General features: G+C 37.6%; 1 protein-coding gene across 1 annotated transcript in view; it reads right to left on the reverse strand.

Moving 5' to 3' along the window:
• Positions 1–1,048: 1,048 nt before the first annotated feature.
• CUNH3orf20 (chromosome unknown C3orf20 homolog) overlaps positions 1,049–18,138 on the reverse strand; it is a 67,123-nt gene continuing 50,033 nt past the window's right edge. Inside the window, exon 14 of the mRNA XM_029284508.1 lies at positions 1,049–1,169. Coding sequence (XP_029140341.1) covers positions 1,049–1,169 — 121 coding nt within the window. The remainder of the gene's footprint in view (positions 1,170–18,138) is intronic.

Consider the following 18,138-nt stretch of genomic DNA (forward strand, 5'->3'; position numbering starts at 1 on the left):
TCCCACCAGCCTTAGTCAGTACTACTTATGGTTAGGATAAGGACAGCTGCTGCCACATGATGTATAGGAGGTTATAGGTGTCCACAAATGAGCAGGGGATTTTAAGATTCTAAATGAAAATTGTACTTTCAGTATTGCAAATACCAATGCATAGAATGTCTCAGACTTCAGCCAGAATTCCACTTGCTTTTTTCCCAGCAGTTCTGTTTTCTAAGCATCTGTATTGTTCTTTACTAGATGTTTCCCTATGTTAACCCGATCTCTTGAAAAACGTCAGTGTTTCACAATTTTGAAAACATTGCTTTGGAAAAGATGATGGCTTCTTGCTGGAAGACCAATGTAAGAGGAAGTATGGTAATTTTGCACAAGTGGTTGTCATCATTGCATGGTAGGAGGTTGTGGGTGCCAAAAACTAAAACAAAAAAAACAACAACCATATGTCAAATGCTTAAATCTTCAAGCAAAACTACCCCTTAATATATCAAAATATTGGTATTCTTTCTATACTGTTGCTAGAAATCCCATAAGATCTCATATAAGAATACCATGATGGTGATGATGATGATGATAATTTAACTAATTCCATTTTCAATTATCTCTAATGGTCCTTCATTTCATTTGTTTGTTTGCTGTATCCTGTTTTAGCTGTTCATGCCTCTCTACCCTACCAACTCACCAAACCTGCTAGGCTTCCTGCACAACTGTCTGACCACAACTTTTGTTTTCTTTCCAAAGTCTTGAGATGTTTTATTTCTGCAGAACAAGGTAAGGAGATTCTTGCTAGGATCTGCATAATTTGCTGGGAACTGATCTCCAGATGTTTCAGAAAGATATGGTGTTTTATGGAAAGAAAGAAGCTCCTTTATGGGAAGGTTGATAATAATAAGGCAGATACTTCTGGGATCTGCCTTGCTGTATAATGTATATGATCCACTTGGCTATATCTGTATTGTACATCTGTAGCTGCATTAAATTCAGAACAGCATGAATGTATGTGCTAAACAAACAAAAGAAATAAATAACAGTAACACCTTCCAATCTCATTATACTATTTCTTTGCTTTCTTCTTCCCACGGCCAGCACGTTTTATCTTCTCTTCTACTTCTATCTTCTCTTCAACAACAAGCTCTTGCTCTTCTTCACATTCCTTAATACTGGTAGTATAAATACTGAATATGGAGAAAAATGAAAGAGAGGTTTGTATTGTAGATTGGTTAGCAAAGTCACAAATAATCACAAGTTTAATAAGTTGTGCTCCAGTTTCATCTTTCTCATATGGACACCAGCATCCACTTAAAGACCATACTCTGTATGGAGCTTAGTGGAGCTTTGTATTAGGTACCAGAGTTTTTTCTCCTAATCATTCCAGGGATCAATCCACTGACGTGCAAAGATTTTACAACATCAAGGGGGGAAAGAAACCACATTAAAATAATATGTATTATATCCGAGTATTAAAGAGGAAGGGAAGGGAGAAAAGAAGGAAGTGAAGGAAACTCTGAAATTCCCTAAATCTATGGATATTGTAAAATGACAACTAAGACATAAATACAATCTACAATTTCACAATATTTTTAAAACAACAAAAAAATAAACGGAAATTTTGTTTTAAAAACAGAAAAAAAATATAAAAATAGATAAGCAATGACCGGTTAAATATTTTTAAAATAGAAGCTGGCTGGATTAAATGTCAGTTAACAAGTGATAATAATGCCCTTTAAAGCTTATGAAAAGCCAAAGTTGTCCTATTTGATAGCCTCTTTCAATAGATGCCTGCCCTCCTCTTATGCTTGCTTTTTTTGTTCTCAACCTGCCACCCTGTAGCAAAAACCTGAAGACAAGTCTCAGCAGCAAAATGCATTATGAAAAGCAGGTAGATACAAATTTAATTTGCATAATTTATTATGAATGCATAACCTCAGTTTTGCTAGAAAGTGCAAGTGACACTATATTCAAAGGGCACTCAGCAGGGTTTAAGTGGCAAGTTCTATATGTTTAGCTTGGAAAAAATTCCATTAATTTAGTAGAATTGATTTCTGAGAATCTAATTATGGGTACAGTATATTCCAGATTATTACACTTTCTAAAGCAATTTTTAGATCAGGAATGATCAAGCTTTCAGGTACCCCTGCACTATATTACTTGAGCATTAAAATATTTTTGAAGATTACTGCATCACTTATTTCTATGAAAAATTCTGAGGGAGGCAAATGGACTTGTTCTGAACTTCCCATAGCTTCTTGTGGCCACAATCCTGGAAACTTTTCAAGTAGTGCATCATATGTAACATAAACATTTGATGTTTCAAATTGGAATGTTTTGATTCAGTATCCTAAGCAAAGGATATTCTCATTGCCATTAACACTATTCACCATTCACTGTTCAGTTTAGTTTTAGTTGTATGGATATTTTTATTATTCATTATTTATTAAACTTATATGCCATCCATCTCTCTATTTGAGGCAACAATATAAGAAGTGGCAGAAAAGGCTCTTCTCTTAGACCCCGCCAGTTGAAGTTCCTTGCCAGATGGGGTCTGCAGTGGGCCCCTTCTGTCAAAATGAGTGGGGAGGACCACTGCCCTTGGGGAAAGATGGTTCCTCAGATATCCTGGACTCATGCCATAGAGCAGGGTGGGGAACTTTATGACTTGTGGACTTCAACTCCCAGAATTCGTGAGGTAGGAAGGAACATGGCTGTCTCAGGAATTCTGGGAGTTGAAGTCCACAAGTCATAAAAATGTCATCGTTCTCCCCCTCTGCCACAGAGGTTTTTAAAAGTGATGATCAACACCTTGAATCGAATCTGGATAATTTTTATGATTCTTCTTATAAAGAATTGGGCAGCATATACATTTAAAAACATATACATAGACATTAAAATAAAATAAAATAAAATACTTTTTTCTTTTCTTTGAAAGTACATCCAGCCTATTGGTTTCAAAAAAGATGGGTCAATTTTGGGGGAAGAAATTCTCAGACAGGATGTGAATTTAAATGACTGTTTTTACTTAGCATCTGCTCTACAATGCATGCTATATTGACTCTGTACAAGGAGATTTCTCAGGAAAGGCAGTATTTGATTCAGCTTGCTACAATTTGGTCACTGGTTATGGATTCAAAGAAACACACCTCTGGGAATGTGATGCATCTTATCTTCTTTTTAGCCACTTGAATGATTGCTGTTCGATCCCTCTAGTTAGTACGTTGAAAAGATTCACCCTTTATCCTGTCCCCTAAACAACCTCAACAACAATTTGCCAACTATGGCAGTCCTGTTTACTGAAACACCACATATACATTCAGTATTAAATACATTGATTGGATTTTGTCATCTGTATTATGATCTTCAGATTCTCTGTACCTAATTTTCAGTTTCATCAGAATTGAACTGAAATGACTCACCAGAAAAGTCAGAAAGGACAAACAAGGAAAAGATAGATAAGAAAAATATATATGGAAAGTTGCTCAAAAAAAAAACCTAAGAAAATTTGACTCCTGATTTACTTTTTCAACAAAGATAAACCATTTAGCTCTATACTGACCCTAAATTCATTTCTTCCAAAAAGCATGGAAATATCTCTAAATCAATCTGATAAAACCATGGTTTGAAGGCAGAAAGCTTTCAAGAAGTCCTTTGTAAGCCAAGTAAAGTGGATTTTTTTTTAAAAAAAAGGAATGCCGTAATATCTTCTCAATTGTCATTAATTAAAAGATAGTAAATACCAACAAAGACAAAAGGGGAGGCTGCTATAAAAATACTCCACCCACCCACCCCTACACTGTAGAATTAAAGGACCTTTAGAGTCCTTTTACATTATAGAGTGCAATTTAGGTCCTTTTCTCTTCTCTTCTGTGTAGCATAGGAAGAGGCAAGCTGATGCATCTAGATATTTTGGGCTATACCTTCCAAATCCTTTTCCACTGCATGCTGCAGGTACTGATAAGAGTCAAGATCTAAAATAATCTGGAGATTGTCTGATTGCCTGCCCTGTCTAATGTGATGCTTGTTCTACTTTTTTTGACTTTTTTAAAGCCAATTCAAAACCTACTGGCTTGTTCAAAAAAATAGATAAAATGTGCATGTTTTTTCCTAGTGCCAGTGGTCTCAAGAGGTAGATGGAGCAAAAAACCACTGCAGCCCATCAAAATACTGTATACCGAACTAGAAGGACAATAGGCTTCTTGGCATCAGGAAACCTATAATCATAAAAATCTCTCAATCTCTTTAGTTGGTCACTATGTTTATATTATATATTTATCTAACAATATTATGTATTGATAAATTTATAAGGCACTTCAGTTCAGGTTAGTCTCAGCAGTATACAAAACCCGCGGCTGCATCCAATGCCATAATAACAGCTAATTTCCCCTGCTATTTAATCACACTGACCTTTCTATACTTTGGTAAGAGGGCTTCTTCGGAGGTTCAGCAATGGGACTGGGGAAAAAGAACAAATATACTTTGAGGAACGTGTAAGGTCTTTTTATTCCACCCATTATACGTATCTGCAATGAACTGCTCAAACACTGATTACGTATCTTACCTTAAACAAAGTTGCAAATAGCGCAAACTAAGAATACATAAACAAATCAAGCTTGGATTGCAGTGTGGCAGAGTGGTTAAGGCAGCAGCACCTTCTGGTTCTTATCATTGGGAAAGGATTGGGACTTACAGCATTACAGCACCCGATGTTCTGGCGCCATTATACCCCTTGCCATCCCTGGGGATACCATCGGTTCAAGCATTTTATTTAGGACTAGGGAGACCTAAATTCAAGTCCACTGTCAACCGTGGATGGTCACTTTAGATCGGACAGCCCAAACAGCCTCAAAGAAAGGACAAGGGATAGAAAATGTGCTCACACACCCCCATCCCCATTGTCATGGATACCATAAGTACATATACATCAAGAGGAAGAGAATGAAAGCTTGAACATTAATGCACTTAGGGTTTTTTTTGTAGAAAATGATTTAATTGCGCTCTCTTGCTATCACAGTCTTTCACAGATAGCCCACCAACATTTTATCAGTTGTAGTATTATTTTTATGAAACTTAGAGTCATGTTGTAGCAGTGAGAATGCTGGACTGGAAGCCCAAATCCAAGGACTTACTTGACCACAGAATACAGTGAGTGACAGATCAGTCATTTTTCTCAACTGATCCTATCTCATAAGAGTATGAATACAAATTAAGGTCCTTAGAAGAAAGTTAGCATATGGAACATTAATATTGTGTTTTATTCCACTCCTATCTCTATTTTATCCTCACAACAATCCTGCAAATTACATTAGATTGAATCAGATGAATGCCCACTCAATTCCATAGTTGAGGAATAGAGATTTGAACTCAAACCCAACAACTGAATCACTATCCTGCTCTGCACACTCCCATGATAATTTCAGCATTAAATAACATGTATCCATTATTCAAATTACCTATACTGCTTTTAAGTGCCAAGAGATGCAGAAACCAACTCTACAAAAAGTTAAATAATTTTAGCAGAGCATTTATGAAAGTCCTACCTCACCTGCTAAAGATTTCAGAGAAGTAAAACAACTTTATCATGTGAAACTCATGATCTCTTAATTATTTTTTAATTTGAAAATTCAATTATCACAAGGAGTAGGAAATAGATGATCTACAGTAAACACTATTTTAATTAGCTAGTGATGAATGACAATACATTGTTGCTTGGTTCCCTTCTATCCCAGACATAGAAACACAGAACCTAGATTGCTAAGAGTCAAAAGTTTATAACTTCCAAAGAAAATTTCAAGTTTTCTTTAGTTTGGGAATTCTAAAAATCTAAAAATCTCACAAACTGTTGATCTGTTTTGTGAAATTCTGAGGGCTTCACATAAAAGTGGATGCAGTTTTCTATCTCATGTGTGAAGATGTGAATGCTATCTGCACACCTGCATCATGACACGGAATTGTACGCTGATGCTTGAAAAGACTGCCAATCCCCAATTTAGAGTTGAAGTCCACAAGTCATAAAAGGGCCAAGTTGGAAGACCCCTGACTTAGTTCACGATGGGCCTTTGGCTCAAACCAGCAAAGCTTTTTTTTTCAAAGTTTAGTTGCATGTAGTTATGAAATGGAACGGTCATATCCAACAAAGGATATATTTCCTGCAGATGTGAAGGTTGCAGAACAGGTCAGATTTTTGTTCAGCATGTCATTTGTTCAGAAAGTCATTGAAATTCTCTTTTCCAAGCAGATGTGAACACCATAAATAAGGTGGGTTTTTTTGTTAGGGTGATCTATCCATATCAGCAAACTAGGTGAGGTGCATAGGGCAACAAGTGAAGTAGAGCACCAAATTTTAAGAAAAAAAAAACAAATAAAAAAACTACAACTTTTGTGGTGATTGGGATACCAATTGCATGGTTTGCTAGGGCAGCTAGCTTAGGGTGGCTACTGCTTCTTTGAATTCATTCAGCTAATTCTGATCAGGAAAAGTTAACATAGAAACTATTATCTACCATCATTCTAGCCACAGGTTAAAAACACACGGACATAGCAGCACCTTTGGTTATCCTTGTATTTGCTATTTCCCAATTAAAATGGAGACAGTACAGTCAAGACTCTTTTTTCCCTTCAGACTTGTGCCTCTGTGACTGCAGTGAATGAATGAAAGTAGAGGGATTGCATCTTGATCTAAAGAGACACCATCAATTTCTTTTTCTTATCCCTGCACAAAATCTAAGGAAGATTTAGTTTACAGTTCGGCCAGATAAGGACCAGAACAAATCCCAGGGGGTCAGCAAAGTAATTCACTCCTATGACCCCTCTTTCTCTAAAGCTCAGGGGCCTTGCTATAGAAAGGAAAATGCCTTTTGCAAAGGCCAGCTTATTGGATGCTTTGTTAAGTGAAGTTATGGCTATAGCAGCAAATACATCCTGGCAATAAAAGCATGGTATTTTGCTCTTTATTCATGTGGTTTTGAGACAGAAGTTGACACAAGCATTCAGTTTTGAATTTTACCAGCATGAACTTGGCTCTCACTGAGCAGGTCATCAACAATAAAAGGAATAAAAGACTCCAGATTCCTCTGTCTGTTTGTACTATAGTGAGATGAATTTATAAGAGAAAAAGTATGTTTTTCCTAGTGTTTCTCAGGTTCCTTCACTTTTAAGTGGATTTGTATTTTATGTGTGTTTATACGTACACACATCATCATCATCATCATCACTCTCACCAAGCATTCCTTAACAAATACACCTATTATTATGAATAAGCCAAAAGGTATCACATGATATTTAGTCTAATCAGGAATACAGAAGCAAGCTACATCTGTTCAAATATACAAAATCAAACATGCAAGAGAAAGGAATGGCTTTGTTTGTATGACAAAGAGCAAATGCCATGATATCTATGGCCATTGTGCATTAAAAAAAACCCTGAAAACTAAAATGCCAGGAACCCTCACTATTTATCAAACTGACATCAAAAAATGAAACCTCAAGTCGAGGCCAACTGAAACCTAAGATTTGTAGTCCTTAAAATGTAATCTATTTTTATATTAAATATTGAAAGAACCCACCATTCCATACAGACCCTATAATTAAAACTGTTGCTTCTTTCCCTTCTTGACTACTGTCATCTTCTTCCCTGGTCTCCACTTGTTTCTTAGGATTATTTTACTATTTAGAAAATTATTCCCTCACTACTCAAAACATGTGACAGCCAGCCTATTTCCTCGCTCTCTTTGGATTCATCAAAACTGAATTTAAAATTCTCCACTTGCTTTTGATTTTAGGCCACTTTTTGCTAATCATCCTCCAGGTTCAAGGTTTAACCCGTGTTTTTATCCCATTTGAAATGAAGTCTATATTAGTGTTTGACCAGAAATGCTATCCCACCCAGAAGGTATCAAGTGCAAAAGATGGAACTATCCCATCTCCCAGCAAGTTCCCACAGATGTTTTTACCCCTATTTCTCCTTGTCACTTTTCAAAGTGAGACTATTCCGTGCTGCACAGATCTGTTTCAACCAAGAAAGAGAGCTAGGTTGTGCCAGCCATGTGATCTAGTTCTGTTATCCCTGGATAGATGACATGAAGGATGGAGCTCCCTGACACTTCACTCTTTTTCTATGCTCGCGACCTATCAGATGGACTGTTTGGGACATGGGTTTAATGCTTTTTCTAGACCCACATTCAGAAAACAGCCCAACAGACACATCACAGGTGCAGAGAAGTTCCATGTCTGCCAAATATTAGACAGGCAACAGATGGCTATACTTATTGTTCCAAGCACCCAAATACTCACCTAGCTTTCCCCAAATTCACTTTGTTTTCCTTCTGGCAGGCAGTGTTTGATGGGAGGTGAAATATAACGGAATATAGCAATTACATTCCTGCTCTATATTGAATCAGTAATTACAGCTTGACTTGCTAGCCTCATTATTATGGCAAGGTGGACTTGGCAACCAGGGCAGCAACTGATATATTGGATCACGAACTGAAAGACAGCATTTTAACCTCATTATCTGGCTTTGCCCCTTGTATATCCACTGTTTGGCATAATACAGTATTTGCAAAGCAGAAACATTTCCATCTAGAAAACCCATTTTTTGTCAAGGCTGGATGTGAAAGAATAATGAGTAAGTACTCTAGTAACATGAAACTTAACCCTGTTAATCCATAGTGCTGGATTTACTGAATATTACATTGGGAACTTTCTTGTATCATTTGTAATATAGAAACAGTATTGTTACTGTTCTTTGTATTAGAAAAGTATATTCTTTACAGAAAAGAAAGTATTAAGGGAAAGATGCATCAAAAAAATTCAACACGACTTGTAAAAATGGAACAACTAAGACAAGAAAGTCAGATCCAAGGTTCGTGAACCATCAAAGTTTTCCTTAAATACTTTCTTTTATGGTTCGTGATCTTGACACTTTTTTCTTGCCTCAAGATAAGCAACACAGCTTTGCAAGAAAACTAATTTCAAAGGGATAAAGTGAGCAGGAAAACATCATTATAGTAGACTGGGATTATGGCTTTGTCTAATGAAGTGATCAGCAGAGCCTATTATGAAGACCATCTGAACACAGTTAGTTCTCTTGTTAAGGCCCAATGCCATCTTGTTATTTCCTCTTATTTTAGCCTCTTTCTTTTTCATTCTCAGGCATTTGGGAGTGGAAAGGTAAATTAAACCCTTACCTAACTGCAGGTTGCAGTTGTAAAGTATTTACAAGGTGCATCACTGAACTGAGACATTTAGTTTACTGTGTCAACAAAACAGGCTCAAGTACAGGTAGTCCATAACTTACAGCCATTTGCTTAGTGACTATTCAAAGTTACAACAACACAGAAAAGGGTGACTTATGGCTGTTTTTTACACGACTGTTGCAGCGTCCCCATGGTCACATGATCAAAATTCAGACGCTTGGCAACTGACTCTTATTTATGACAGTTAGAATGTCTCGGGATCATGTGATCCCCTTTTGTGACCTTCGGACAAGCAAAGTCAATGGGGAAGCCAGGTTCACTTAACAACCATGTTAACTAGTTTAAGAACTGCAGTGATTCACTTAGCACCTAGCAAGAAAGTTCGTAAAATGGGACAAAACTCACCTAACCACTGTCTCACTTAGCAACAGAAATTTTGGGCTCAGTTGTGGTCATAACCCGAGGATTACCTGTATGCAACTGGAGGAATGGAATTTGAAAAATGAGGGCTCTTTCTCTTAGACAAAAATGTACACACCACTCTTCTGCTCAAAATCCTTTTCCTAGAACTGCCTTTTAAATAATACTGCCACAGGACTTTTGTTACACATAGATTCTCATAAGGTGGTGATTGTACCTAAGGATTCCCCTCCTTTACTGAACAGTACTTCCCTTCTCAAACTCTTGGAGTGAAACAGGCAGGAATCGCCATCACATATAAATATATGTCAACTCCCCCTTCCTGCCTCTCCTCCCAGTACAACAGCTGGCTAGAAAATAAATGCCACAAGAAGATACTGTCATGGTTCTGACAGATGAAACTCTTCAGAGAACTTTGAGGCATTGTTTACCTTAAAGAATCTTTATTCGAGAAGCATAACATCGGCACTAACATAATCGAAGCCAAAAATTGAATCCCCCCCCCTTGAGCACATAGTATCAAAGCACAATTCCCTCCTTCAATTAACAGTCACAAATCACATTCCCCAATTAGTTTAAAGCGTGGGCTTTCCCTCCAGCTCTCCAGCCAGCCAATTCTTATCATCTTATTTCAACAACCTTGATTCTCACGCTAGGTTCAGTATTATTATGTCTAGCTGAACTCTCATGCACATCCCTCCCCACCCAGCATCCTCTAACTCTAAAAGCAAAAAGTAGAAAATGGCTACATCTCCATCTATTGTCAAAGCCAAAACATCTGATGTTAGCAGCGTTGACAGATACATTATGAGCATCAACAAATGCACACCTTATAATTCAAGAAAGTGATTTTTAATAAACTCAGTAATAATAACTATAAGAGGAAGCCTAATAGGAATGATACAGAAGTTCTTCAAAAAGGAGATGCTAAAAGCAGAATTATGACAACATAGGAGCTGGAAAGAAGAACAAATTGGTAAGGAAGAGTACAGACAGCAACTGTACAGACAGTTATCAGGAAAGCTGAAAGTCCAGTGAGTTTAGGCTAAGAATACAGAAAAATAACAAAAACAATCTTCTTCTGATACATTCAAAATAAAGGAAGGGGGGAAGTATACCAGCTGCTGCAATTTTAGCTATGTAGTAGCTGAGCTGGCAATAAATTAGTTCAGCTCCCAGCTACAGCTGAGATCAGGCAAATCCAAAGTTGATTTTGAACGGATGAAAAAGACTGTGAAGACTGTGAAGTCCTCTCAGTCTTCCCTGAAAAGAGGATATGCGTTCCATTGGGCAATTGTGAAGTGCTGGTTGAAGGAGTCGGACACAAACTTAAGCATGACAGAAAAATAGCCTGGAAATGTCTGCTGACCTTGAATGAGTTCAATTCTCTAAACCAGGTAGATTTTATCCTACCATACTGAAGGAAGTTGCTGATCTGGGCACTGGGTGTGTATCCGAGTAAGTTGAGGGTGGAGGTTTGTACTCCAAGCTTGTGGGTGGGTTTCTTGAATGTTTCGTTACCAGGCTAGGTAACATCTTCAGCGGAATTTAGGGGATGTCATTATGGGGGGGGTTTCTTCTGCTTATAAGGGCTTTGTGTGGTCAGTAGGTCTTGTGATGGTGAGGTCACGACACGTGAGGGCCACATCAGGTCAGGGTCTTGTGATGGATCAGGTGTGGGTTGTGTCAAGTGAAGGTCTTATGATGGGTCAGGTGTGGGTACCAAGTGAGGGTCCTGTGATGAAGAAGTCATATCAGGTAAGAGTCATTGGGAAGTGAACTCCTGGTTGGGGGGGAGCTTGTGTGTGTTGGGTTGAGGGTCGATGCTGTATATGGTTGCCTGTGCAATTGATCTGAATTCTGAGGGGTTCGTAGGCTGGTTGTAGGTTCATGTATCTGTTGATGGCATTGCTTATGGAGTGCCAGGCTTCGATAAACTCGCAAGTGTGGCGGATGGTAGCATGGGCGATGATTCTTGTATTTCTCCAATTGAATTTGTGCTATTCGGTGTCACTGTGGGTAGAGATTAGGGATTTGGGATCGTGGTGTTTGACTGCTAGCGAGTGTTCATAGTTCTTGATTTTCAATTGACGTGATGTTTGTCCCACATAGAATTGGTTGCAATTATTACAGTTGATTTTGTAAATTACATTTTATTTTTCATCCTTCTATATCTTATCTTTGGTTCTGGATAATTCCTGGGTGAGTATGGTTGTAGACTTGTGGGCTATTGCTATTCTTAGAGGTTGGAGAATTTTGGCTTTCATTTCCGACACCCATTTTGTTTATGGTAAGGTTTGAGTAAGTGTCAACTCCTGGCAACTGCCTGGACAAGTCGCTGCAGTTTCAGAAGTGGTTTGCAATCAATGTGTATCTTGAAAGTACTGCATTGATTGTCCCAAGGGTGTTTTTTCAAGAGGCAACTGGATTTTCTTGTTTTTCTTTGAAGACGTTTTGCTTCAAAGAAAAACAAGAAAGTCCAGTTGCCTCTTGAAAAAGCACCTTTGGGACAACCATGACCTGAATGACTAAGAATCTCCATAAACATTTAGTGCATTGACTACTAATTGGTATAGTATGGGTTTGTTAAAAAAAAGACTATCTGTTCTTCTTAGATAATTTCCTTAATAGAATGGGGGAATGATGCAGATATAATATGTCTTAATTTCACCAAAACATTTGGCAAACTAAACAATGACATTATGATTTGTGAACTACTTAGATTGAACATAGAGAACTTAACTGAGTTGAAAACCCTACTCAAAACAGTTCATACCTTCCTTATTAAACTAATTTTAAACTTATTAAAATATCAAGTCTCATACTTTTAGTCCAAAGTTCAAATTTTCTTCACCATTTTAATTTAATGTTGTAGATAAAGGGATAAAGGGTATGCTTATCAAAGGTGACAATAGGTGGGATAACCTTTTAGATAAAAGTGCAGTACATACAAAGTTCAAAATGATATGAAATTGGTTAAAGAGATGTGATGGGATTACGAAAAAGGAAAATGATATTTTCATTTTCAAATATCATTTTTAAATTATGGGAAGTCATGGCTCCACCATGTTTTACTTTGAACAAATACTACCTTGAACATCCAGTTTTGGTCACCACAATGAAAAGGGATATTGAGACTCTAGAAAGAGTACAGAGAAGAGAAACAAAGATGATCATGGGACTGGAGGCTAAAATATATAAAGAGCGGTTGCTGGAATTGGATATGTCTGGTTTAATGAAGAGAAGGACGAGGGGGGACATGATAGCAGTATTCCAATATCTCAGGGGTTGCCACAAAGAAGAGGGAGTCAAGCTATTCTCCAAAGCACCTAAAGGCAGGACAAGAAGCAATGGATGGAAACTAATCAAGGAGAGAAGCCACCTAGAACTAAGGAGAAACTTCCTGACAGTTAGAACAATTAATCAGTGGAACAACCTGCCTCCAGAAGCGGTGAATGCTCCAACACTGGAAGTGTTTAAGAAGAAACTGGACAACCATTTATCTGAAATGGTATAGGGTTTCCTGCCTGAACAGGTTGGACTAGAAGACATCAAAGGTCCCTTCCAACTCTATTATTGTTATTGTTATGATAATCAATTTTGGGCATCATATTTCAAGACAACTCCAGGAAACCTGGAAAACTTGAAGAGATGGCAAGTGGAGTGGAAGCTAAATCTTAAAACAAGGAACTGAAGCATCTAGGCATTTGTAGCTTTGAAAAAAAGATTTATGGAGGATATGACAATTCTGTGCAGTGACTGAAAGGCCTGTGCAAGATGCAGAATATTAAGTTATGAAAAAGTTTCAATTGATTTGATTTATGATTGATTCCCTGTTATTATTCCAATATCCCTTTGAAACAGTTGAGTCAGAATTCTAGCAACTAAATACTAGAGACACAAATATTGTTTTAATGGCTTTTATGCTTGAATCTCCACCCACCCCATATTACTATTACTATTTTAAAATAAGTGTGCTGCCTTTTAAAATCAATTATTTCCTTTAGCTATATGCCACCAAACATTAATTTACATCATTAGAAGACAGATGTCTGTCATCTCAGTTCTCTATATGATCTGACATGGTGCAAGGAAACAATTTCAAAATAAAAAAAATTCTACAGCCCTGGGTGCTTGCAACTTAGCTGGTGCAAAGAGATGATACATAGTGCCTTTGTGGTATTGCTTTCGTGTCAAATGCTATGATTTTCATACTAGGCTTATGCAGGAATTTGTGTCAAAGTTTATTTTAACAACCTCCAAACTGCCCACAACAAAGACCTAAATATCTTGGGTCTGGCTAGATTTACAAGCAATATTGTCGTTTCTTCCATTATTTGCTTTTATTAACAAAATTCTAGCATGTGTCACCACACTCAGTTATTCATAGCAATGGATAGAAATGTTGACCAACTGCAGAAGCATGAATGTAATTTAGGGATGAGGAATGTCAGCTCTCCAATTATTTATTCTGGATGATTATGCAGACGAAGAGAAAGTTGGGATTATTATTTACAATAAATTCACAGCAAATAATCCATCACAAACAAAATATATACTACATGTGCCCAGATTCTTAGGTTTTGGGGGATTTAAATTTCTATTACCAAGGTGATTTTGTTTCTTTAATTCAGCTGTCCAGAATAAAAGGTATATTCACCGTATGACAATTTGAGGCTGACATTTTCTTGAAGTCCACAATTAATTTTAAAAAGATTTCTAGTGGACTTGCTAGCATCAACCTACATAAAATAAAAGCAAAATGTCTTAGATCATACAAATGTTCTACATTCCAAATACTGCTAGCAGTTTTGAATACTGCTAAACATACAATCGGTTCCTTAAAAATGCATTGTCATATTAATACTAGCCCAAAATCCTCTAGTTTCTCTCTCTCTCCCCCCCTCCACCTCTCTCTCATAGAAGTGATTTTTGCCATGATTACGGTATGGTCAAGTGAAGGACAGCACCTCTTATCACTGTTTTTATCTATTGAAGAGAAATATAATATCCAATTTGTTATTCAATACTGTCTAAGAATTGAACTATAATCCTGAAAACATGAAAAATAGCATTATAGGTAGACTATAATATGCCCAACAGTGAAGACTTTCAAAGATTCACTTTTGTGAACAATTAAAAAAAATAGCATTAGTGCATCTATATCTGCAACTTGAGCTACCATTTAAATATTGAACAAGACATTTTTTTTAAAAAGGATTCAGTGAAATTACTCCGTTTCTTATTCATGCAGAAATTCCAAAATATGGTCCATCAATCAAGTAAATATAATGATTATGTAAATATAAATTAGGAATATGTAACTGAATTCTCTTTTAAAGTTTTATATTAGCTGCAAATTAGAAACAACTAGGTTCACTGCAGTTTCTGATAGCTCATTTGGCTACAATGATTACTGTGCGGTTGCAATTGGGAAACCTATATTATCCTAGACCAGGGGTAGGCAACCTTGGCTCTTTTATGACTCGTGGACTTCAATTCCCAGAATTCCTGAGCCAGCATGGCTCGCTCAGGAATTCTGGGAGTTGAAGTCCACGAGTCATAAAAGAGCTATGGATCTGAAATGTGTCTTTAAAAGTTAAAATGGTTCAGATTAATGCCTCCAGCAAAGAAGGACTATATAAACATCCATATCCAATATTCTATAGTATGTATGGATCTTGACGTAGGCATAAGGAGGTTTATACAGAACATAGCATTGGGATGGGAACCCTTAATAAGGGAGAAAATATATTGAAACACCCCACAGCTAAGTAAGAAGTGAAAAAAATCACTTCCGTCAATGTGAGGGAAATTGAAAACCTGGGAAGAGAGGAATAAAATGGAATAACTTACAGGATGACATGACTAATCTGAACATTTTTATCATTTAGTCACAGCTTTTGGTTTTGCCTATTTTATTTCCAATGAAATGCTTGTGGGCGAATCTCCTTCTAACTTCTGTGATCTGCCTTGTTTTAGCAAGAAGGATATTAATTATGCAGCAGAGACATTTAATATAGTCTATGCAAACGACAGGATGTGGAAGGCACTTATTTCTTAAAGCTGCCTTCCCTATAACAGATTCAACTACCTTCAACTTTTCCTGAAAGGAGATGTGAAAGATTGGCCTTGCTGACCTTTGAATGGACGAACTTTGCTTTCTGCTGCTTTCTGGCATTCCTTTGCGATGTCAAATGCACCTTATCTATCAGGCCTGAACCCTGCCCTGAATCTCAGGCAGCTCACATTGCAAAGCAGCTGCATTTAGATGTGCTTCAAAGTCACTGGTCAAACTGAGACCATTACTCTCAGCTTAGAATAAGTAGGGCCATGTTAATGCAGAAGCATTCACAAGATGCTAATTGATTACTCTGATTTTTTTTTCTACTCCTCTTGGGTTTTGTTTTTTGTTTTGAACCTTAACATACTTCCCTTTGATGGATCATATAGCTCAGGGCTTTTCAACCAGTGGTACAGGTACCACCAGTGGTACATTGGCACCTGGCAGGTGGTACACGGCCCTGCCCAGCCTAGCCAAGTGTAGTGGTGGAGGGAACGAGCCAAAGCACAGCATAGGACTTGCCGTGAGAGCTGCAGGGGCTGCAGGGGTAAGTCGAGGACTACCTGTACTTTATCACTTTTTTCCTTTTGGGGAGGGGGTTCATCAAGTTTTTGACAGGGGTCATCAAGTTTTTTCTTGTCAAAAGGTTGCAAAAGGGGATCACATGACCCTGGGACAGTGTGACCATCATAAATATGAATCAGTTGCCAAGCATCCAAATATAAATCACATGACTCTGGGCATGCTGCAATGGTCATAAGTGTGAAAAATGGTCATAAGTCATTTCAGTGCAAGTGCAACTTTGAATAGAGTTTTTTTTTGGTTGGGTTTGTTTTTTTGGGGGGGGGTCATCAGGTTTTTGACACCTTGCTAGGTGGAACTCGAATATTGCCATATCCTAAAAGTGTTACAGTCAGTGAAAAGGTTGAAAAGCCCTGATATAGCTGAAGTTATATCTGATTCTCAGCTCAATAAAAGCAATAACTTCCAAAAACATTAACTTAAATCCTGCAAGTCATTCACTATTGCTCTCCCATTGCCAGTTCTTTCTCATTAGTACCTCTACAAAGAAGGAAGCACAAGTGATCATAGTCATCTATATTTTTGCAAAATTTCCCAAATGGCTGACAACTCTTCATTCATTCTTTGCCCTACATAGATATGGATACTTATGGTCAGTGCTTTTTTTTTTTTTTTAAAGGTGCCGGAACTCACACATGTCATACAACCGCCTTGCCTACCCTACAAGGTTCCATCCAAAAAAGGTGCCGGAACTCCGTTCTGGGCGTTCTATGAGAAAAAAAGCCCTGCTTATGGTCCTCTCTAATTTAGGCCAAGTGCTTGACTCCAGGATCCCTTCTGTACACAAAGCCTGTTCCAATTTAAGTTCAAAATCATTCCCTCTTCCTACATCTCTGTAAACTGAATTCATTAACTTGGTGCTACAGAAGAAACTCAACAAGGATAGTTTGCACCATTTCCTCCTGAGCTGATGACTGGCAAATTGAGGCTAAATCATGGTTGGAAGTGCCTATGCCATGTTAGTGTGTGCTATATTAAACTGAGACCCCTGCCATGCCTCAACCGGCACTTCTTAAATTAGCATTACAAACCAAAATGTCAAAACATATGATAATGGTCATCAGATACAGTGCCTAGAAGGAAATTTACAAACTCTACTACATGTTAAATAACCCAGACCATTCTAACCTTTATATGGGGTATTTGAATGCTTAAATTACTTTTAGAGACAAGATCAGATTGGTAGCATCTGTTTTTAAATGTTAACCAGCCCAGATTCTCAGTCCTAAAAGTTTTTATTTAAAAAGCCTTGAGAACTTGTGACCTTGGAAAATACCAGCAAGAAAAGCCATCAATTCTTCCCCTCCACCACCACTTTTTTTTTTTTTGCACTGAGACTATTGCACAGAGAGAATGAATAGTTGCAAACAAGGGTACTGAAATGCTTCCTGGTTTCCTAGTTATTTTGATGTTCTCCATCAGTAAATGTTAGCAAAATCACAAGCAAATTCCGGTGACACATAAAATGCTTCCTTTTTTCTCCAGTTCACACTGAGGAATCTTGTTATCAGCAGAGAATTTACTGATTCCTGGAATTTTTGACTCAATCAGTAATAACAATCACAAAAGAGAGTTAGTAATAACAAAATCCTACTAAAACAAAACAGAACAGAACTCATATGACTCACAGCATCATGCCCACAAACTGCAACTTTTTTTCCTGAGTTCCGTGTGTCCTGCTGACAACTACCTATGTTGTGTTCTTTGTATTCCCCCCCCCTTAATCCCCTATGCATATCCTGATCACCCATTAAGGGTGATTGCCTTTCACCATTGATCGCCCATTAAGGGTGATTGCCCTTCACCATTGATCGCCCATTAAGGGTGATTGCCCTTCTCCATCTGCATACAGTTTCATGCCCGTTGCTGGTTGGCTAACTAGCAACAGGG

Source organism: Protobothrops mucrosquamatus, unplaced genomic scaffold, assembly GCF_001527695.2.
Source record: "Protobothrops mucrosquamatus isolate PMUCROS unplaced genomic scaffold, P.Mucros_1.0 scaffold666, whole genome shotgun sequence".
NCBI classification, from domain to species: domain Eukaryota; kingdom Metazoa; phylum Chordata; class Lepidosauria; order Squamata; family Viperidae; genus Protobothrops; species Protobothrops mucrosquamatus.